The sequence below is a fragment of the Stegastes partitus genome, unplaced genomic scaffold, assembly GCF_000690725.1.
Source record: "Stegastes partitus isolate 25-593 unplaced genomic scaffold, Stegastes_partitus-1.0.2 Scaffold464, whole genome shotgun sequence".
NCBI classification, from domain to species: Eukaryota; Metazoa; Chordata; class Actinopteri; family Pomacentridae; genus Stegastes; species Stegastes partitus.
In genome coordinates this window covers 418,115-441,417 of record NW_007578195.1, presented here as the reverse complement: position 1 = coordinate 441,417, position 23,303 = coordinate 418,115, and the positions used below count along the sequence as shown (strand labels likewise).

General features: G+C 39.6%; 1 protein-coding gene across 3 annotated transcripts; it reads left to right on the top strand.

Annotated features, from left to right (window-relative positions):
- The first annotated feature begins 2,006 nt into the window (after positions 1–2,006).
- LOC103360794 (phosphatidylinositol 3-kinase regulatory subunit gamma-like) lies at positions 2,007–23,131 on the top strand. 3 transcript variants are annotated; one of them, XM_008286688.1, is made up of 12 exons: positions 2,007–2,190; positions 5,276–6,015; positions 8,989–9,129; positions 9,728–9,833; positions 10,075–10,173; positions 11,061–11,241; positions 11,577–11,702; positions 13,603–13,745; positions 13,903–14,079; positions 15,044–15,115; positions 15,530–15,691; positions 15,892–23,131. In XM_008286688.1, the coding sequence occupies exons 2-12, from the start codon at positions 5,763–5,765 to the stop codon at positions 16,079–16,081; spliced, it is 1,650 nt and encodes a 549-aa protein (XP_008284910.1). In that variant the 5' UTR covers positions 2,007–2,190; positions 5,276–5,762; the 3' UTR covers positions 16,082–23,131. The 3 variants fall into 3 exon arrangements, with proteins under 3 accessions (XP_008284910.1, XP_008284911.1, XP_008284912.1); XM_008286689.1 differs by lacking the exon at positions 11,577–11,702; XM_008286690.1 differs by lacking the exons at positions 15,044–15,115; positions 15,530–15,691; positions 15,892–23,131 and adding an exon at positions 14,215–14,284.
- The last annotated feature ends 172 nt before the right edge of the window (positions 23,132–23,303 follow it).

The window sequence follows — 23,303 nt, the reverse complement described above, 5'->3', positions numbered from 1 at the left end:
GGTGCAAACCTGTTCAGAACAGCCACAGTAAATGCATAGTCCCAACACTGAAGCACAGAGGTGACATGAGGCTAAATGACTGCAAAAGGTGTTTCAGAGAGGTCATTTATAGATGCCGCCATAAATAGCTGTGGAGACCAAAATACTGGCTGACAAGATGACTCCCATTCTGCAGTAAATATCGCAGCATGATCGCGATCCAAAGCACACAAGAGGTTATAAAGAAGAAAAACTGAAAACTATGTCGCATGACTTGAATCCCTCCAGCGAAGAGCAGCAGAAAAAAAACAGTCTGATGACTTGGCAGAACATCTCTGGAAATCCTGCATCGTCCATGCGCTATGCAGAGTCTCACACACGGATATTTGCACTTGTGTTATTTGCACGTCATTAAAAAATTGAAATATATCATTTTAAACGTTTCTTACACACCCATCAGCCAAACATATTATATTGTATTAAGTTTAACATGGAAATGCAACTGCAAGACTACAGTTAACCTACAAATAGTGTCAAAGGCATCATTATGCAGCATGATTACATAAAAGCACTTTGCATAAGTCATCCATATGAATTCATCAACAATAAAGACAGTAAAACCCAAACCCTCCTCACCCTACTGCAGCAACAGAGTCATATATACATGGTGCATACATACTATAAACATCATAGAGATTTAATAAAGACCTGGAACAAATTAATACAAAACGTGGGACAGTCACTTCCATTGCTGTCAGGTCTGTTGAATGTGTTGGAAACACAGTGGTAGAAGCGCCGGCCTCAGTGCAAAGATACAAGTAAAATCAGCTGATTAGAGGGATTAGTATTGCTGACAGCATTAGGCACCTTAACAACAACAACAGGGAACATTTATGCCAAAATATTATTCATAAAATGTACACCAACTGTAGGTTATAGAGTAAATAAAAGCACACATTGCCATAGGATTACCCAGCATGCTTTAAAAATGAATACCTTTTCCTTTGCTCACCAGTCACAGCTTGTTTAATTTTTAATGCATGGACCTAGTTTACTACAGCAGGACCGACACGATATTTCAACAACAACAAAAATATTTTACAAGCTAAATGTTCTGCAAATTGTCCGGAGAACCAAAACGCTAAGATCTTATCTGCATGTCACAAATGTCCAATCTACAGGAAAGATGAATCGGAATTCTCCTCATCCGTCTATTACAGTAACTGTACTGGCTGGGATATCATGGAGGGAGTCGGGGTGGAGGAGGGGTTGAGTCTGCTGTTTTGTCTACAGTGCCGTAACATTTTTTTAACCAGTTACTTCCACACCACTTCTTTCATTATGCTGATCTGTGAAGTGGAACGTAACGCTGGCGGAGTTGAGAGGTCAGGGGCTCCTGCTGCCTAGATACATACAGTCTAATATTAGAACATTTCCTTGATTTGTTAGCAGCATCTCTGCTGACTGCTGAGCACATGGCAACAGGACGACCAATAGGATTTCAGGAGACTGCTAAGCCCCTCGCTCTGTATAGCAACAGTGGCATCCTTCCCTTATTTATTTATATAGGAGTTTTTTTCCCACCGACTCATTCTCATGCTTCTGTCCCCCCACTGTGCATGCACACTGTGCTGCTCTCAAACTGTAAAAAAGAGTTACGGTGCGAAGAGTAGTGCTGCTCTTTTACTTTTGCCTTTCCTTTACCTGCATAAGCTTTACAATCTAGAAAGTATTTATAGCATTTTTCATACCTACATATATTTTTATAGGCTTTTTTTTTTCTAGATTGTACCCCACAGATCAGGAGAGTTTTTTTCCTGTGCACTGCTTGTAAAAGTAAATACAAATTGGAAAACGTCTCGGAAAGGCTTGATTTTCAAGAAGACATGAGACGTACTTGTGACGAGGAGAGGAAAAACCCAGAGGAATGGCAACGTGGGGACGGACTCAGAGGGGGGCAATCAGAGAGGATGGACAACAACCAAGTGGAGAGGATCTTTAAAAGATGGAGGACTCGGGAGGAGAGACTGTATGGGATAGGAGGAGTAGGGGGTGAGGGGGGTGGAGGGAGACAGAATGGCGTGAGGACCGAGGCCGGTGGTTGGTTTGATCTGAGCCACGTGTGCGTCCAGCCACGTCGCTTCGCCGCTTCATGGATGTCGACGAAACGCTGGCATCCCATGCTGCCCGGTCCCTTCTGTTTTGGCCCAGGTAGGTGTGCACTGTCCTGTACCGATAAGTTTCCAGACGATGTTTCCTTTTTTCAGGTTGTCCGGATGTTACCAAGTTGCCATTTTGAAAGTTCCGTGCATGTTCAGCCTCCATATCTCTTCGTCATTCGAAGCCTAGGTACAGGGCGATGGGAAGCTTGAAGGCGTTGGGAAAATATGGCGTACATAAGCTGTCCCGTTTTTGGTTTGGGATGCAACCCTTATCGACGAGACGCTAAAAGAAAACAAAACCAATCTAAAACAAACAAAAACAAACGACAGCTAACGTCTGCCGAGTAGCTTCAGCATTATCTAAAGGACGACGTATTGATGACTTTAATTGACGTACGCTGTGTGAAAGTAAGCAACGTTTTCAGCAGAGCGATGCAGTTTAATGCAACATACGCAAAAACATGTCCATGACCCCAACTTTGCGTTCTCACCACTGCTTATCCTTATGGACCCGCATTAACCAAAACAAGCGGCGTTTACTTTATTTTGATCAAGTTATCATTAAAACACTTGGTAGGTTTCAGGACAGCACGTCTTTCTGATGTCCGAACAAAAACAGCATTCTGTACAGATACTAAAAATGATTATTATTGAATAGTGTTGACAAGAAACTGAGCTGTTTTGTCGCAGATGGACGTGAACTGGATTTTATTTTGCGCAAACATATTAAAACATGATAAAACTTGCGTTTGCAATTTGACTGATGTGACTTTGGAGGAAACATGTCTAGCGTCCCGCGTCGTCTTAACAGGAACTCAACACAGTGTACCATGAACATCAGTCCACGACGACTTCATGGCTGTGGAGCTCTGGAACTATTTCGACACGGGCGCCATGTCCAAAGCGTCGACTTTCGATTTGCAATGTTGCGTCACTCAGTGGATTTAGATGCTACCATATGCTTTTTTCAAAATAGAGCATTCTAAGGAATCTAAAAAAAAAAATCAACAAAACAAATAACTATATTTGAAAAGATAAAATCAGTGTTACATTTTAAAGCTTTTCAATACTTCTAATGGCTAAAATTGATGCTGGAAAGTATTAGTGGTTCAGATTTAAAAAGAGAAAATCATGTCTGTAAAGTTAAATGAGGCTGGTGTGTTTCATTTTTTTTATTTTTTCCCAGTTCCACTTTTGAGCCACAGCACCTATGATCTTGTCTTTTTCTGTTTAGACCTCCTGTGTTAGGATAGGATCTGATTAATACCAAACAAATTCAATCTTTAAAATAAAACTAATTTTCATGAGCACAAAATTATGGTCATTTCCTCTCGAAGAGCAACTCTGTGATATCCTGACCTCAAATCCCTTCAATAAGATGTCACATTGTAAAGAATATAGCAGAATAATAATAAACCGCTGACTAATCCCCAGTCGCTTGGGAGAGGAGGAGGATTTAGCTGCAGCCCCCCTGAATTCTTTACCCTGTAATGAGTTTCATGATATAATACCGTACAGCTGTATAAAAAAACTGTTCACCTGGCTTTCCCAAAAAGCAAAATCCTGAATATTCTGTATTCTTTTGGACGTTGGATTCAGGTATGTTTATCCTTTATTTTAAAGAGTGATGCTAAATGAGTAAAAATAAGTATATTTTGGGTAATATAAAACACTTCAGGTGTCATTTTCAGTGGTGATTTCTTCTAGAAATGCAGACGTCCGTTTCGTTATCCACTGCATGAAATGCTGTCGATGCTGCTGTTGCATGTTTTTGGAGACGGGACGAATGTTTATCCTGCCTCATTAACATTTTAACAAATTACCTGCTTCTACATGCTGCCAGTTATTCCACTGGAGCTTGTCTATTGCACAAATAGCAGATATACCAAATGAACCTATTTTCTCACCACGTCCGAGGACTTGGTAAGGAGCTCTTTTCCGATAGATGTCTTCACGATTATTTTATTTAGGGCAGGGGATTTCTCACAAGTTTTACCCAAACTATACAAATTGGCCTGTGACTGTATCGTTATGGTCTCAGTCGGGATTCGGCAGCTTACAGCCTGGTCTATATTTAACCGGCTCCTCCTGATCTGACCATCGCTGTTAACAGTATGAGTGGGTGACAGTGATAAGGTCTTTTTGGTATATTTAAACTGATATGGCAATTAGGGCTGTAACTATCAATTGTTTGATTATTATTTATTTGTATTGACTCATTTAGCTTTTTTTTTTTTTTTCCATAAGATGAACAACATTTTCTTAAACATTTATCCAAATTTCTCAGTCTTCAAATGTCATTACTGGTTTGATCAACGGCCCAAAAGCCAAAGATATTCCATTTCAATAATGTAAGACTAATAAAAGCTAATTAATCTTGCATTTGAGAAGCTGGAACCAGAAAATGCTTGAATACTTACTCAAGATGATGCACTGATGATCAAAACAGCTGCTGATTTGTGATTTATCAATTTAACGATTTTTTAAGCGGGTATGTACTCACATTTTTGGGGGCAAATCAATTGAGAGATTTAAAAAAAAAAGAGAGAACCTGACAGATATTGCTGTCTTAAGATACTTCATCACATTAACACACCAAAAATGTAAACATGCGATCGTGCCATGAAGCAGTCCTGTATTGTTATGTGCCAATTTGCCTCAAACGCTCTCACACAAGTACAGATAACATAGTGTGAATTATATGGAGAAAAAACTATTGACAAATGTGCATGATGTCATGTTATAAACTATCACATCAATCTTCCTAGGGCTAATTATGCAATGATTATGAATGGGTTCAGTCCAAGATTTAATTCCAAAATTACGTATCACATCTGATTAACTAGTTTATTTGGGGATCAATTTTAATTTTACTTTGTCATTTAGCGAACATAAATATGTCCAAGTTTTTTGCTGTTACACTTGCGTTGACATTACAGCATCACACTGTGCAGCAAGTTTGGAGCATGAGGGGCAGTAATTAAAGTTTTAACTGCCCCAAACAGCAGTATATGATAATAACATACCATCACCAGGGATAGAGCTGTGAATCAAAGCATATCACCATTTTTTGGCCAGATGTGTGCAGGACATTTTGATTGATTTCTGGACTATTTGTGCCTTTTCTGATTCAGATGTCCTGAGATGAGGTGATGCATAGGACCTTGAAGAAGAAAACAGGCAGCTGTGCTTCAGTCTGTCACTCATCAACGGGTTCACAGCTCAACAGCTACTGTCAAAGTGTGTTTGAAAGAGGCAGTCGGATGCTCAAACTGTGATTGCTCTGGGTAGCTCCCGGGTATGAATTCCTTTAAGCGAATGACTTTGAAGCACAGCAATAGTTGAATATAGAAGTATAAAAGAGTGAAAAAACACAGGATCTACTGGAAATGCCATCGCTCCGCTGTATTATGTGCTTAAAACTGGGGTTCAGGCTGAGAAACATGTTCTACCTCCACAACACTGTGCAGCCATGAACTCTGCACAGCCGCCCTCTCTATCCTCAGCCATGAGTTTAATGGTAAGCTGATAGTATGTGATCAACTGCATCGTGGCACCAACATCTTGCTGCTCAACCTTCTCAATAAAACCTAGCTGGAGCGTTCAGTCGGTGCTGTGAAAATGGCAGCTGAGAGTTTTCAGCTCTGGACAGAGGACGACGAGCTCCAGCCAGCTGATTTGCCAACGTCATCGCTAGCATCCCTCCATCTCAGGGATGAGGCTGTGGTCATCAATGAGAACACCAACCATATGGGGGATAATCCTGAGCCCCATCCTGTCTTGCCCGAGATGATGTCATCACTGCTTAACCAGTCACGACAGCAGGCAGACACATCCATGGATAGTAGGCCTGAGCGTCCACCAGCAGATCAAGGTAAGATTAAAGGTGCTGCATGAAGTGTTTTTAAACATCAATACAGATAACAACTTGATGACAATATAAACTGTGATGCATTTGAGTAATTACACTAAACAGATTAGAGAATGAGGAGAAAACAACCTCACAAAAAATGTGCTCGTTTTGTCGCATGGTCTCCTTTTTGGTGCGATATACCAAAACAACCCCTGCATTTAATGTGACATAGGAAAGCGCGTTCTCTCTGAGTACAGCCAAGTGAAATCAAATAAAGCTCAGAAAAAGAGGTTTCAAAGATGTTACTGACTCAGCTAACCTGATTTCCTTGGGCAGGTCTCTCTCCAGCCTCAGGCCCTTCCTGTAAAGGTCTGTCTCATCTAGTTTTCGGCAAAGAATCGTGAATAAATAGAAAAACCTCTTCCCAAGAGTCTCAAACTATGTGCAGGCTTGTAGTAGTTGAGAAACAGCAGGGACAGAGGCTGTGACGAGTCTTAATAGGACGCAACAAAATCCTAACATACTGGCAGTCTAAGGCGGCTAAAACGGTCTTCTCTTAAAAACATGATTGCACAAGCTTTGTGGTATGCTGCTCAGCACTTAGCTCCTATCAAACCAAATGTCAAGATTCCTTTGTAACAGGTGCCATGTTTTCCAATAACAAGCCAGCAGTTGGCAAAATGCGCCAACGACAACGACAAACTTGTCAACGCGTCAAAATTTCTTGACATCCAATTTTCAACTTTCGAAGAGTTAGCAAGTCAAGATTAAGTAAACCCAGCAACATCGTCCAGATATCCCCACACAGTGCCCCAGTGTATCTGAGATCAGTTGTGTCACAGGCTGCACACCCAAGTCCATCAGGGTTCACCAGTTATTAATCTTGTTGTCGGCCCATGTCTGCAGGTCCGTGCTTTGTGGATGCCTGCATGCAGTCCCGAACTTCGTGTCTGCACAGACTGTATGCACTGCAAGCATGCCAACTGTGCATGCACGAGTAAAACAAAAAAAATAGTAGAGTACGTGTGGCTTGTTTTGAGCAAAGGTTGTGCGAGGAGGTTATCTACACCTTTATAATTCGATTAATAGAGTTGAAGGACACACGTATGCTGTTATTTTCTTGTTTTAAACTTTTTTTGTTGCTGCATTCAAACAAATATTTATGATAAAAAAGCATTGGGAACCTTAAGAAGGTCACCAATTAGGGAGCATTATAAGATTGTGAACATCTGCTATGGGTTTGACTGACACCTTGATGGCACTGTTACTGTTAGAATTGTGTAGAAAGTGATTAGACTGGATCTTGGAAACCAGAGCATGGAATTGGTGACGTGTATGTGATCCTTGTGCAAAACACTGAGCCATGGTTGCAAGAGAACCTAACGGGTCGATATTGATGTTGTGGAGGACCTAATGCACGTCAACACAGGCTGCAAACATGAATAACATACAGGACTGATTGAATCAATCATGTACCAGCGTCAGCAACTGATGCTCACTTGTGCTGTAGGATATATGAGGGAATTCACTGAGATGTCTTCAAACAACAACCATCAAGAGTTCTCTTCCTGCTGTATGAATATTAAAATTAAATCTTACAATTACCAACTTCCCAACATACTAGATGGATGCCTTTAACAATAGTCCCAAGTGTCTCCATTATCACTCTCATGCTGCTATATTGGAGAACAACACGAGACAAGGAAACTTTCAATCAATCAACGAGTCTGTAAATTGGCTCACTGGTTAAGGCTCTGAGCTACTCATCAGAGGGTCAGGGGTGCCAGCACCAGCATCACCAAGCGGCCACTGTGGTTCCTTCAGCAAGGCCCTTAACCCTGCTTCCTAACAGGCCAAGATATGCAAAATGTACTCTGTGGAATGACAATAAAGTTGAACGTTAACTTTTTAAATTTCCATCACAATTTCTCAGCCTAGTGTGACACTGTCAAATTGTTTTGTATGACAGTCCAAAACCCTAACAGATATAGTTTACTAAGACAAAGAAAAACTACAAATTCACACAAAAAGCTAGAACTAGTCAATGTTGAGCACGTTTGCCTGAACAATTAACAATTACAATTGCTGATATATTTCCTATTATTAACTAATGATCATCATTCAGCTGTAGACAACAACAAACTTTGAAAGAATGGCAGCAGCTTGGATCACAAGGTTTTAAAGGCCTAATGGGCTGGGATATTTTGGTAGATTCAGGATTTATTAGATGTAGAGCTTTTATTAGGTTTTTCAGTACCAGACAGGTCTTGACAGAGCTTTCACTGTTTGCCCCGGGTTAATGAGTTTACCCCCTTTCTAATTTTACAACAGCAGAAGTATGATTCCTCCAACATACGGCTCTGTCTGCAGCAGCGATTTAAAGTATCTCAAGGCATGCCATTACAAGCGCTGAAGGGACGATTTACATCTACTGCAAACAGCCCACCGCTCCCTCCACACATGCATCCCCTCCACATGCGTGTGCATGTTTGCATACTGGCAAACACAAACAATTTACACATAAGTGTAATGATCTCAGAAAATGCCTGACAGACAGATTTTCACCTTTCCCTGCTTGGCTAATCTAACCCTGACACATACAGGGGCAATAAACACAAACAGACACAGTGGCACATCGCCTCCAGAACCTCAGGCCGACATGGCATCTCGCTGTAGACAGCTGTTGTTTGTTAGGCGAGGCAAGGCGAGGTCAAGTACTACGCAGCGCTGAGTCTGGCTGAGTGTGCCTGAGCGTTGAGGAGTGCCAGTTCTGGTATTTTAGGCAGTCAGACAGTGTCACCTGTCAGCAGACTAGTCTGGACAGACTCTCCCACATGGTGCAAGACTAAGCAACACAACGATATCTCCCTCTAGAGTCTTGTCGGGAGGCCAGCAGTGTGTGCAGCTCAGCCACAAAGTGCAGATCGACACATGCAGGCTGGCCTGAACGGGCATCGTGGGTAACGCTGGGTTGTTGTTCGGTTGATCTTTCAGAGTTCTTGGAGACCGAGATGAGCCAAAACGACAGTGAGGCGCAGTCTCACACCTTGACATCGTTCCTGCAGGACCTTTCATCCTACACTGATCACAATGATGTGTTTCCTGCTCTGAGAACCAACGTCACCAAGGAAGGAGGTACTTTCAAACATTTCTTTGTCCTGTTTATAACATATTCTTTGGTGCATATGAGTTGTGTTACAAATTAAGGTAAAATACACAACAACTGGTATTAGAAAATATTGTAAATTTTGTAGTACTCTACATTTTAATACAAAATACCAGCACCCTTGTGCTTTCAGGCTCATCAACTACCTCTGCAGTTTTGTAATTTTCCAAAACCCAAATTTTACATATTAACTGCTCTGTAGATCTTCACAGGATGTCTACATATTTTCCAATTGGTCTGCAGGGATATAATGTGTGTAAAGAAGGGCAACCGGATGGCGACTATACACACTGTCTTGCTTTGCCGAGCTACTTTTTGATATTGAGCAAAAATTAATGGGAGCAGAAAGGCTTCTTCATAAACAATGAGCCTAGCAATCTTTGCAACGTAATGAAACACTGAACTGCAAACACTTGATTACATGAATTTTAAAAAGTTCTCCTTCCTCAGCGTTAAGCCTTTTTATTTTTTCGTGATTTCTTTGAGGCCTAAAATTTTCAAATTCATAGTCTATAAAATATGTGCCTTGCAAAATCTTTGTAATATATATTTGATCTTTGCAATCAGAACTACAACCAGACAACAATATAACCAAAGCTATGGCTGCATGTGAGTCCAGCACTGATGACCACCAGCTGTCCGAAGCAGAGTGGTACTGGGGTAACATCTCGAGGTACTGAATGTTCAAATCACCTGCAAATGTCAAACATAACAAATTTCTTTCAAACTAATTTTCTTTCAAATTGTCTCAAACGTTTATCAAAGACTAACGGATGCCACAGTTCTTACATACTACGCATGTTTTTGAGGTTTTACTTTAATGATTTGGTTGTTTCAGTGAATTTGTTAATGATAAATGTGTATTTATTAGTCTTGCTCAGACTGAGACCTTTACGTCCTTTTGCATTGTCCAGAGAGGAAGTAAATGAGATGATGAGAAACACTCCTGATGGCACATTCCTGGTCCGAGATGCTTCCAGTAGGGTTCAGGGGGAATACACTCTGACACTCAGGTATTTTTTAGTATTATGCACTGTGGTTTTGGTAAAAACTACATTTTGACAACAGGATTTTGTTGATGTGTGCACAAATGTTGTACAGACTGTTATCATGTGTTCAAACCACGGTCAAATTATATCACGCAAAACGAATAAAGGGTGCCTTAATATGAGACCCTTACCTAGCATAACAATTCTATGTGTTGAAGTTTTTAGCCGTCGAAGTCTGTGTCGTTTTTAAATGCTATGTGGGTCATAAATGAAGAACATGCTGTGGTCAGGGGTCAATTATTCTTTCCTGGTTTCAACATCCAAATTTAGTTTTACTGGTTTTAGAGAGTAACTTTATACATTTTGTGGTTTCTGGCTAATTTTAGTTGAATCAAGACATACTAGGTTTCAGATATAAAGCTTTGTTGATTAGAGTTTGGCGGAGACTCCAGCAGTCAGCAACATAACACCCTGTCTACACAACATGCGTTTCACTCGTGTTTTTCCAGTCATCCATCTCACATTTGTCTGAAGGAACAGATGCACTCCAGCTTCAATCAATGCTGTCTACAGTCTTTGGTACACCTTACACTTGACTTATGCTTTATACACATAACCGTTTACTATATAGCTTTTCATAGTCTTTAAGTCGAGATTCTCTAACTTGCAGGCCTCCAAGCCCATACGCTGCATATTGGGCTGTGAAAATTAAAGCTTTACTTTCTGAAAGAGTAAAAGCACTGTGGCTGGACAGATCCAGCACAGACTCCAATGGAGGATAAACTCTATTAAATCTCCATTCCATTGGTGTCAGCATAAAACAAACACAGCCAGAAGTAAAGGGAAGGTGTTGTTGTTCTTGATGTTTTCAATAGTAACTTTAGCGCAATTAATTCTTTGACTTTTTTCAGAAAAGATGGCTACAACAGACTCATAAAAATCTTCCATCATGGGGGGAAATACGGCTTTTCTGAGCCACTGGCTTTTCCCTCTGTGGTGGACCTGATCCAGTATTACCAGAAGAAGTCACTAGCCCAGTACAACTCTAAACTGGATACACGGTTACTCTATCCAATATCTAGATACCAGCAGGTAAGTTTTTAAGGGTTTCAAGCTGTGAATGTGTGCCCTTTTACAATATATCAACAAAATGTGTTGCCCTCTGCTGACTTTTTATACGTGTAATTATGACGTACAAAAAATTGCTGAGGTTTGCTATTGCTGGTCATGTTTTTGTGAAAGTTTTTTGGCCTATCTGTGGTTTTGTCTGTGTCAGAACTAGTAACAGGCAAAACAAACAAGGAAGCAGTTTGTTGTTTATGTGGACGTCCCGGATCTCATCTGTTGTTAGTGTGCATCAGAATAAATGCATTATGGGATTTAAAATTTAAAATACCTAAAAATCTTTTACATTTTTGTTTGTATAGCAGCAGATTGTGATGGAAGTTGACATTGATACAGCTGGAGAACAACTGAGGATATTTCAGGATCAATACAAAGAGAAGAGCAAAGAGTACGACCGCCTGTTTGAGGAGTTAAACCAAACCTCCCAGGTATAGCAGCATTTTAATCATTAGCCATGCTCCCAAAGGAACTTTCCCCAGTGACTACAAACCTTTGGAGGAACTCAGTGCATTTCCACTAAAGGGACCAGGGTCTAAATTAAGTTCTAGGGAAATTTTTACGCCCCAAAAAGTGGACAGTTCTGATTTTTGAAAACCTGTAGCTGTACAAACGGATTGTTTAGAAATATCAGAAAAATAAAGATATAAATTAGTAAAATGTTTATTGTCAGTATATATTTCTAAATATTGTTTTAAGTACCTCTTTTTAATACAGAATAGGAGGTAAAGTTAAATCTGACCACCAAGGAGCAAAAAAACACCCATTTAAAAAGAGTTATGTAAAAAGACACATAATACTGGTGCGTCTGTAGCTATGCTCCATATTCCTCTATTGATACAGCTCTGAGAAAGCGCTGGCTGTCAATTTCACCATTATACACTGATAAGCTTAACATCTCAAACAACTAAGAGTACATAGGTTAGTTAGTTGATTGGTATTGCTTAAAAAAAGACGGACAAATCAATGTACAACAGGTGCACACAGAACGAAAAAGGCTATTACAGCTGCCAGACATCATTTTTGACAAATCTTTGAACTACACTTAAAGAAATATGTGACACATCTTTAGCTCTGTAAGCAGCAACCTGACTCGTCATTTTTAGAAACTTTACTAGACCTGTATGTGTTTATATGGTGGATTTTAGTGGCCGATCATGGTGATTTAATGTATTGGCACCAAGTTCTTCTCTGTACTTGTGGAGAAAACAACATGGTATCACTGTCTTTCTGACCCTGTGTAGTCATTTAAACGCCTTACATCTGCCCTCCAATCTTCCAAATGCATTCCCAACCACTACCCTCTACTGATTTTGCAGTTGCATACAAGCTGCTGGGGTGCCTGTGAAAGCTGTCGTCAGCCAGTTTTTCCAGAGGATAGGCTGTGTCACCAAGGACATGGTGCCACGCATCATGTCCACAAATGTTCTGTGTTTCATCAGGGACTAGCAAACCTCTATCCACCAGACTGCACGACCCTGACAAGTGTCGCACTGATAAAAACATTTCAAAAGAGACCCCTTCCATCCACAACGGCCTGTAGGATGGGTCAATGCCAGCCCTTGCAGTTTTAATACTCTGCTATTCCACCGGTCCAAGGATGGGGATGTGTGATCCATCAATCACACCTACTCACTGTGGCAACCCCCATCTGTGCTCAAACTGTGCTGCAACTTCCTTCAATTTGCCACTGTTTGGTAACTGAATAACTTCTGCCAGAACACCTTCTTAACAGAGGAGCAAAAATTCTGTACGTAGTGACACAGTCGTAGTAATGCTGACTCCAAATAAAGGAGAGATGCTCCTGTACTCTGTGCGCAAGTTTCTGCAATGAAATGTGACGCAAACGCCACATTTCATTGCAGAAACTTGCGCAGTTGTGTTTGCAATTGACAGCACAGGTACAGAAATGTACCCGTACACATCTGGAAATTCCTCTGGGTCTCTGTAAAAGTTGTAACCATGGTACCGCACCACTCCACTGTTTATTGTGTAGCCGAATGGTAAAACAAAACGCATATCTGAAAGACACACAAGGGTGCCAGTTAGAAGTTGTTGCAGCACACGGTAACAATATTTACAGTTTTGAATTACCTGACCTTACCATTCTTGCTCTTAATGTCTGGATATGTCATAAAGCCTGTTTGCCTATTTAACATGACATCTGGGGTGTTTTGAATCCACTTTATTACTACTGCTTTAATCTTTACCAGCACTGAATCCATGGCCCCATTTGCAAAAGCTATGTATGTATGCCTGCTTTACCACAGCAGAACCTTGACTGTAAAGCCTTAAATATATAAATAAAGATTTGCTTCCTATACTTGATAGGAGCTGCAGAGCAAGCGGACGGCCATCGAAGCTTTCGGCGAAATCATTCGTATCTTTGAGGAGGAGTGTGAAACACAAGAACGCTACAGCAAAGAATACATCGACATGTTCCTCACATTAGACAGCAATACAGAAACTGACAAGTATGCTTCCAAATACCATCCCTTGCTTTCCCCATGTTGTCACTTTTTCATGGATTCATTTTATTTCTTTACACTTTGTGGTAAAATTACAGTAAAATTATTCACACCAAATCAGCAGAAACTGGCGTGTTTCCTGAAGTTGTATGCTTGCCTACAGGATTCAAAGCAACTCAGATGAACTGCAGTCAAGGGTGGAAGAGATCCACAACAGCAAAAAGAAGTTGGAGGAAGAGCTGAGGAACAAGGCGCTGGCTCACATGGAGGTCGACAGGAAAATTAACAGCCTGAAGCCCGACCTTGTGCAGCTCAGGAAGATCCGAGATCAATACCTGCTGTAAGTTTAACCCTTCAGAGAAAGGTTTCTTGTATTCTGGTTTAATTTTATGGCCCCAAATACTCTTTTGTACAGATAATTACAGATAAAGAAACAATTATGAAAAGGTTTCAAAATAAATTTTTAAAAAATCAGGTGAACATAAAGGTTTAAAAGGAAAAACAAAGAGAAATCTTTGTTTACAAGACATACAGCAGCGCAAGTGATGGCAGCATCTCCAAGATGACAAGTGTTGTGACACTCCTGAGGGTGCTTCATAAAGCAGGTATCTATATGGCATTCTTAGAATTGTCTCCTAACACAGTGTGCATATCGCATGACTCCCACATAGTGTTCCAAACCCCAGCGCAAATCAGACATGTTAACGCCACTCTGTTCAGATCCACCAGATGAAATCTGACTGATAAAAGTTTGAGTTCAAAACACTCCGTCACATACCAGTGCCACAGCTGAGTTATAAACATAGAAAAAGCAATCAGCTGTTCTCCTCCATGTTGCCACAGCTGTGGATCTTCAATATGCTTGGTACGGGCCTTTATCATAAGCCTGATGGGAGGACTATTTGTTTTAGCTGACTTTAGTAAATGTAAAAGAGCAGATGTGTTCTCTTTAGGTTTTGAACAACTGTGAATGGCAATATTACACTGCTATTACTTTACAGCAAACAAATTAAAAATCATGGTTTGATGGAGCCGATGATGCTTTTATTATGGATTAAAAAAGAAGGTGTCCCTGTTCCACAATACTGTGTTTCTGACTGTTGCATATTCAAAACACTATCACTGCCATTAAAACAATGCTTTTTAAACCAGATTTTTTTTTTTATCTTGTCAGTCAAACCTTCAGTATAATCCAGTATTTTGTTGCCTAATTGAACTTCACAGAAGAACTCAGAGGATGCATTACACATTTGCTAATAATCTACACATCGCAGCCCTCTGACTGTGTTCTGTCCACATTTCAGCTGGCTCACTCAGCAAGGCACTCAGCAGAGCCAGATCAATGACTGGCTGGGTATCAGGAATGAAGAAGAAGAGTAAGTATCCTTGTCTTGTCCTGCTCAGCTCAACCTACAGATTTTTCATTTCAGCAGAAAATTCTACAGAAATTGCTTTTGCTGTTTTTATTTAAACATAATCTTATAACCAGCTGTTCCCGAAATCCTAAAAACCTGCTTCTGCTGTGGACCTGCGTCTCTTATAAACCAGCAGACATGCAAATATCTGTTCTGTGTACAGTAAGGAGGGCTGTACAATGAATTAACAGTCAAATGATCTATTATCTCAAAATATAATGACGTAAATGCATTAAAGCACTGCTATTTTTTGTTGGCATGATCACTGGGGGTAGCACACACTGTCAACAATACTGGGTACTGTAGGTGTAAATTGTTTTTTGCAAAGCATCAGTTTATTTATTGCTATAAAATGCTTGTTTTTAAACCTGCTAGCCCATACACCCTAGCAGATGATACCCACCAGGAGGAGAGGAGCTGGTATGTTGGAGGCATGAGACGAAAGGAGGCAGAGGAGTTGCTGAGAGGGCGGCGTGATGGGACCTTTTTAATCAGAGACAGTCAGACTCAGAGTGGCTCTTTTGCCTGCTCTGTGGTGTGAGTACCTTCACATTGGCATATTTCAGATATTTAAACATTTTATTTTACTGTAAATAAATGTGTGTTTTGCCCTTCTTGAATCCTAACTGACCACTCTGCTGTAACGTGGGATTTCTAACATGATACCACATTATTATTATCTGTTTTGTTGTAAATATTAATTGAATACACACAGTAACAAGTTTCCTCTCGTGCAGTGTGGACGGGGATGTGAAACACTGTGTGATCTACAGGACGTCCACAGGATATGGCTTTGCTGAGCCCTACAACCTGTATTCTTCGCTGAGAGAGCTCGTACTCCATTATCGACACACATCCCTGATCCAACACAACCAGCAGCTGAATGTAACCCTGGCCTGGCCTGCTCTCAGTCAGCAGCCCAGCTGAGACACACCAGCATACCACCCCGATGGCGCTTTCCCAAAGCTTCACAGTATTAGCACTGAGGACACACCCAAACGGACACTGTTTCCAGGCTCAAACAGAGCACCGGTTAGTGTTACCACCATATGAAAATTTTCACCAACAGGCTCAGTGCTAAAATTTGGTAGTTAATAATCCAGTACTGCTATGAAGTGACAACAAACAACAGTCACAGTTCACAGATTTTAAGCAGTTTAGTCACTTTACCATTAGGTTGATTACAACTCTGCCTTTTGTCACCTTTGTCCATTACATGCAATGGTTGTATATTTTGCTCCTAGCACCAGCTTGTCCACTAGTTTCAGACACAGAGGGTTGTTTAATGCTGTTGCCATCGTAACAGCACTGACCAATATAATCAGTAGTATGTTACTCTGCTGTCAAAAGCCAAGCTCGAGCTCTGCTCTAATCTTATTTCTTTTATTAAACCGATTATTCCTATTGTTAAAAAATCCCATTAGCTTGCCATCTGCATATAAAGCTTGCAAAACACAATTTGGATTAAGTACTTATCTTTTACAGAATCCAGCAGTGAATTTAATCTTCTGCAGCAGAATAAGGTAGAACTGAATTTTTGGCTCCACGACCACACGAGTAGTATCGACAGGCTTCCAAAAAGTTGTTGCCAAAATCTGATGCCCTGGAAGAGTTTACAACAACGACATCAGGGTTACACAGGATGCCACTACCCACCTTTCAGAATACTCTTCAGACTACAGAATGCAAACCATTCACAACAATAACAATCAGAGCACATTGATAGAATTCATAAATAATAATATGGCTACATGTCTTTCGTGTATGATAAGAAGAGTATATTTTTCTGGTGGAGAAATGTTGATGTAGGTTATCCACTGTATCCAATAGTCCAGTGCATATTTTTTATCGTTATTTTTCCTGAAAGGGAAGCACAATAAATTATCATTGAAGGCTTAATATTTTAAGCTTTGAGAAGTATCAAGTCCTCTTCTCCAATATTTGGCCATTCATGGCTTAAGTTGCATCTCATCCACTTCTAAAATATTTTTTCCACTGACCTGTTACAAGCTACTTGCCCTCCAAGTCAAATTCACCTTTTAAACTTTGAAAAAGTGAATTTGTTGCATTCCCCCAAAGTATGTATATTCCATATAATCAAATCAATATAATCGGTGCAGTAACATTGTTTAAGGTGCTTCTGGGAAGCTGAGCTCAGGATGGGACGCGACCCTGCACATGTGCATTATGGGTATTATAGACACTGAGGAGACACACAAGCACTTTATCCAAAACAAGACAACATAAGTACACGGAGGCATAGGGCTGGGCTCCCATAGCTAGTTTCCATTTTGAATCCTGTTCCTGGTTGGTGAAAAGCCTTGTTTTATTTGGCTGCGATGCTAACGAACCTCTTATTAATACTTTAATCCCTCTTTGTTATTTTTTGATAGCAAAGACAAGCAGTTTGTGAAAAATCCTGTGATGAAATCAGTAAGTTTCAGCTATTATTTAGGTATGTTACAACACATTTCATATCATCTGCTTGGTGGTTGTGAACATTAGCAAGCTCAGTTACTGTTATTGGTGAATAACCGACTGGCTTTTCCAGATTCTTGCTAATTAACAGCAGATCAAAGATTGAAAATGAATTTTTGGTTACAACACAAGTTTCACCACCTGCAAATTATGAAAGCTGAACAAAACGAGCATCAATAACGGACTTGAAAGGATTTGGACCTGATAAATCGATACGATACTGGATTCAGATGTGATAAACTGCTATTGCATCCCAACCCTACCCAGACAGGAAGACCACAGCTAGAGATTTGTGAGAATGCACGTCATCACTGATCTCACATGTTGATATTGCTGATTGGAAATAAGTTCAAAGTTTCTATTTTGTTGACTACAAATAGAAATGTTGTTTTCTTACTGACATCTGCAAACCTTTGGGTCTTTACATTGGGGGTTTTCAGGAGTGATAGCAGTCAATGGCAAGTAAAGTCATGCCATTCTTCATCCTGCACATCATGCTTCATTGTACCAGGGCAATACAAATGAGACAAAACACGAAGCATGCACAAAATTACAGACAGTATTTCTGTGTGTTGATTATATGCAAATCTTGGAACATCTACCTAAAACAAGTTATTCAAGTAAATGCGAGTTATCAATCTGGTTCAGATTCTAAATTGATTAGTTGAATTTTTCGATTTTGTTTGTGAGGATTAGTGAAGGTGGAGTCAGTGATCTGGGACCTTTGCTAATTCTCTGGAGCTCGATATGGAGTGACATTACAGGCTTACACTGTAGGTCCATAGTTTTGTAGGAAATTGCTGAATAGTGCCTTTAAATGCTTTGTTCCGGCCATCATGAGCTGAACAGGTTGTGTCTAGTTGAATACAAGGTTACAACAGCGCAAGTACCCTGGAGTACCCACCAGAAGAGTATTATTATAAAAGGTAATCGCTTCCATGCAACCGATCACTTTTAAGAATCACATGTAGAATATGATATTGAATTATTTTATTAAAATTCAAATGAGTGCTACAAAAGACCTTTTTTCCGCGGCAGTTGCCACACTGAATTTACATCACACTTGGCTTGAAAAGCTGCATATTTGCTTATATATCCGTTTTTTTGATAAAGAAAAAAATACAAGAACAAAGGCTCATAATTTGAATGGCCTTGAGCTACATAATAGTTCAATATTAGCCATATGTCTGACGTTTACAGTTAAAAGCTGTAAAACTAAAGGCTTAAAACCTGAGTCACAATTTTACATATTCAAATAGGGATGTCACAAGGACTGACAAGGCGTTACTACGTTTATGCCAAAACTCTGAAAATATAATATGTTTTGCAATGCGGTTGGCACTAAAGATACTAGACAAGGCTGGTACAGCAATAGGACTGCTGAGACTTGTGGGAAAATGCTGTAGATATGCTCCACACACGACCTTCACAGAGGCTAAAGTTAGCTTGTTTAGGCTAATGTGGCTAAGTCACTACTATTCAGTCTGTCATTGAACCACTGTGCATTTATGTGTTAGATGTGTGTGTGTGTAGTGGCTTTGTTATTTTATTTAATTCTTAAAAATAATTTAGAAAGACATTTTTTTCCAAAAAAATTTGGGCATCAAATTTGGTAAGAAGAGTCACGATGATTCAGTGGGGTTAGTTCTGACTTCCAAATGTGTGGTACTGTGACATCCCTATTGCCGACCTGTTACTACTTCAAAACACGAGGACTTATGATCGACCAAACAGCAGTAAAATCATTATCGTTACTACTTTAATTTTGCAGGCATGTTAGTTAGCTATGATTACAGCTATGGTGGACCAAATAGAACATATAACCATAAAATGTGACAAGATTATAGATATTGGAAAATTCTATATTTTTGAAAATGTTGGTAAACATCAGCACAAGACAAGGTTTTTTCTTTTCTTTTTTTTACTCCTTAAGTGTGAGGTATATTCAAATGGTGATGGAACCTTTGCGTCTTTTACAAAAACGAAAACTGTTTACATTTCAGACCTATCCAGGGCCGGAGGGATCTGGATAGGTAGCAGGTTTGCGACCCAGGGACTGCTTTGATTGTGCAATTTCTGAGTGGAGATGAAGTGGTGCTTGTGGATTACAGTGAATTATTCTATTAATCTATTTTTATAGGGGAAATACAGTAGACATTAAATCTAGCATTGTCAGTTTGGGTTGCCCAGTAATTAAGATATATTTATTTAAGACAAATAAGAGTAGTTTATTTTACATTTTGAGACTAATTTGACTACTATTCCTGTATCTACTTTTTCCTGTTTAATGACTCACTTTAAATGCTCTCTCTTAAAGATCAAACACACGCTGTACTGTCGTTGCATACGTACACTTGAAGTTGTCAGTTTTGTCGGACTGTTTATTACCGTGAAAGAAGTTGGACAAATTGTGCAAGATTCCTGCTTTGTGGCAGTAAAAAGTTGTAAATGTTTGATTTTTTGCATGCCATCACTGTGTAACAGATTACCTTGGTATAATGCGTACAACTGGCTAGAATATGGACATTACGGCTGGGTACTGTTTTGATACCAGTTCTGGTACTTTAATTACACCACCAGCTACAAAAGATATGTTGTGCTACCTTTCTTTAATGGGTTAGCCGTATTCTGTGATTCTCAGTTACTAATATTATTTGTTTTTTGCTTTACCTCTATTATTGGTGCTAGGCACTCATTGCTGTAGTTTTTCCTCAATGCACCTCTCTGAGAACACTTGTCATACATACAGTATGAGTCATACTTCTTTATCAAAGTAAATGCAAAAGCTTTCATAATGGTTGTGGTCTGTTGTGCTTGTAACCACATCAGTCTGCAATGTAGTGTTGCACGGTAGTAAGTTCTGCATACGTTGTGGACCGTGTGCCACAGCCTCCACATGGTAGTAGGACTTCTAACCTATGTGAAACCAAAATGTAGGTGTTTGTCCCTTGTCATCCAGGTCATGTCTTTTTTTTGTACTTTTTGCACACTTAATAGATTGAGTGCAAAATTAAGTTTATGACTTAACATATACATTTATATAATGTTGTGAATTTAAAAAATGAAATGCTACCTATCTCAGTAAATTTTGTAGCAGGTATACAAAAAGGTATACATGTTATAGGTGCACAAAACAGACAAGACCACTGCTCTGTGGGGTGTAGATTTAAAGCATAGCATTTGCACACTATCTCCTGTGAGGTGGCGATACTATGACTGTGTCTTCATGTACATTCACTCTGTTACTAAGGCAGGTGGACATGTAGTCGATGTAAATATGGACAAGTTGCTCATGAGATTGATGTGTTGTAGCACTTACAAAAACAGAACACATGTTTTGTGTGTGGCATCTTTAATGAGGTGATCACGTGATATTTAGTTCTGTGAAGTCAGACATCTTTGTAATTACGTGTGCACAACCTGGTCTCATTCTGTTGTCAGTGTCTCTTTTTGCAACTTTATCACTGTGCAAACACAAACAAAATAGAGATACCACCAACAAATTCATAGGACAATAACTGGCATCACATATAAACTGTGTGTCATGTTGTACAATCTTGGTACCTGATTCTTTGTCCAACTAATTTCAGCGTAATGTTTTACAACCATTACCATGATGCTATTTGCTGTTGTATGTTTAAAAAATTACACACAGCTAAAGACAATATAACGTTGAAAGAAAAACAGAAGAACACAAACAGATTGTTGTAAAAGCTTTGCTAATACAATATTTACTAATAAACAGGAACCCAGCTACCAGCCATGTCGCTCCCCTGCTGACTTTTCAACACCACAAACGCCGTGTTTATGACTAAATGAAGGAACAACTGAGATTTTGACTTTGAGACTTCTGTCTTTAAATTTGCTTGTTGACATGCTCTCCTCCAACTAAGGAGGTTTAAAACAAATATGATTTGTTCTTCCTGAGCAATTCTCAAAGGTGTGTTGAAATTTTACGCTAGACGGCATGCATTTGTGACATGGAAGATTAAACAGGTGTGTGGTGGAGTAACAACAGCTGGAAATCTGAAGAAATACGACTCATTGGATGCTATTAGAGAAAGACGTTTGTAGATATATTTAGTGATGTTCACTAGATGTACTGAAAGACTTGGTATTGCAGGAATGACTAAATGAGAGCTTGTCTGTTTGTAGCGTAATGATGTGGGGATGGTTTTAGTGGCAACGATGCCACGTTTAACTCCCATAATGAGAATGTGCAAATATTTAATCAAGAAACTGCTTGCACTGAATGCCCGAAGACATTTGCACTTTTGCCTATTTTACAGGCTTTTGGAGAATTAAAAGGACCAACCTTCAGTGTGGCAAATAGGTTGTAAACAGTCACGTTTAGGTATGAAGGCAAACATTGTTAAGTTATGCAGATGTTTTCAGATGCTATCTGTTGGATTCACCGAACTGTTTCAGTGGCGGCATTCTGTCACTCAATCATAGGTTTACGCTAAAGTTCCTCGTGGCTCCATTCAGACACACACTGAGAGAGAGCCACAGCATGCACACAGTACTTGCTACACACACAAGACTGGAAAACGATGTATAGTGCATGAGATGCTGCCATGAGAAATCTTGTGCATGCTCATCTGTTAATGCATTTCAGACTTGTGTTGAATATTTAAAAAAAATCTGTATTAATAGGTGTGACCTTGCACAATTCTCACCCCGACTTTAACAGGAAAGTGACCAGGGAGCTTATTCAGACATGATGATCAGTTAATGGAAAGCAGAGCATGTCCAGAAGGGGCTGATGTGGAGGTTAGGAGCTGTAAGTAGTTTTGGTGTGGTATGAGTTTAGGTATCATGTTGGCGATTAGTAAGTATAGGAAGGGTGTCTGTAATGAGTTTGATGTAGGTAGGAGCTGAGAAGAGGAGGGAGGTTGGTCCGTAGACATTTATAAAGTTTTCCGGTGCCATAAATGGCTGCACCATCGCTCTCAACTATCTTCCACGCCACAACATGATGGGATCTAGCAGTAAAGCTTTTCAAACTATTTTAGTACATGCACTTATATTTCTTTTCATCCCGGGTAAAATGAGACGATCATTATCAACTTTTTTAAACATCTGAAATCCAGGGAATTTGAGCTGTGCATCTGATCGAATACCTCTAATTGTCTCTGCATCGTGTTAACATCGTATCTGTTCAAATTTTTCTGTAACTGATTTTAATTTTTTCCATTGTGGCTGTATGGATCTGTCGTTTTCATTTGATCTAAAGGATTTAGCTGCCCTTAGTTAATAGCCTATTGCTGTGAGAAAATACTGTTACTGTAAATGTTTATTTACTGTATTGATTATGCTATAACATTCAGCTTGTTGTCCTCAATCAGAATTAGCTCGTATTTCCTTTTAGGAGTCATATTTGGAGAAAACTGGATTCAGACATTTTTGTTGGTGTTAAACCTGACTTTACCTACTTCAGAACAGTACTGTTCATGTATGCACTTTCAGATCCTAAATAAATTTGAGATTATAGTTTAATGGGTTGTTCCGAGTATTATTTGATCATCTTATTATTTTAGTACTTTTTTATTGCTATGTAGAAGACAGTGTTTGCTTTAAAACAACAGGCCTGGACTAATAAAGTAAAGATCAGTGTGCACCACAAATACCATGAACTATATTGGCACAATAAGCTGATGTAAGAACAATG

What these genes read in the sequence shown, in the direction of transcription:
- LOC103360794 (XM_008286688.1), top strand. Translation starts at nt 5,763, where the DNA reads ATGGCAGCTGAGAGTTTTCAGCTCTGGACAGAGGACGACGAGCTCCAG. An exon ending in TACTGGGGTAACATCTCGAG is followed by an intron (nt 9,834 to 10,074) that starts GTACTGAATGTT and finishes TGCATTGTCCAG; the next exon opens with AGAGGAAGTAAATGAGATGA. An exon ending in ATCCGAGATCAATACCTGCT is followed by an intron (nt 14,080 to 15,043) that starts GTAAGTTTAACC and finishes TCCACATTTCAG; the next exon opens with CTGGCTCACTCAGCAAGGCA.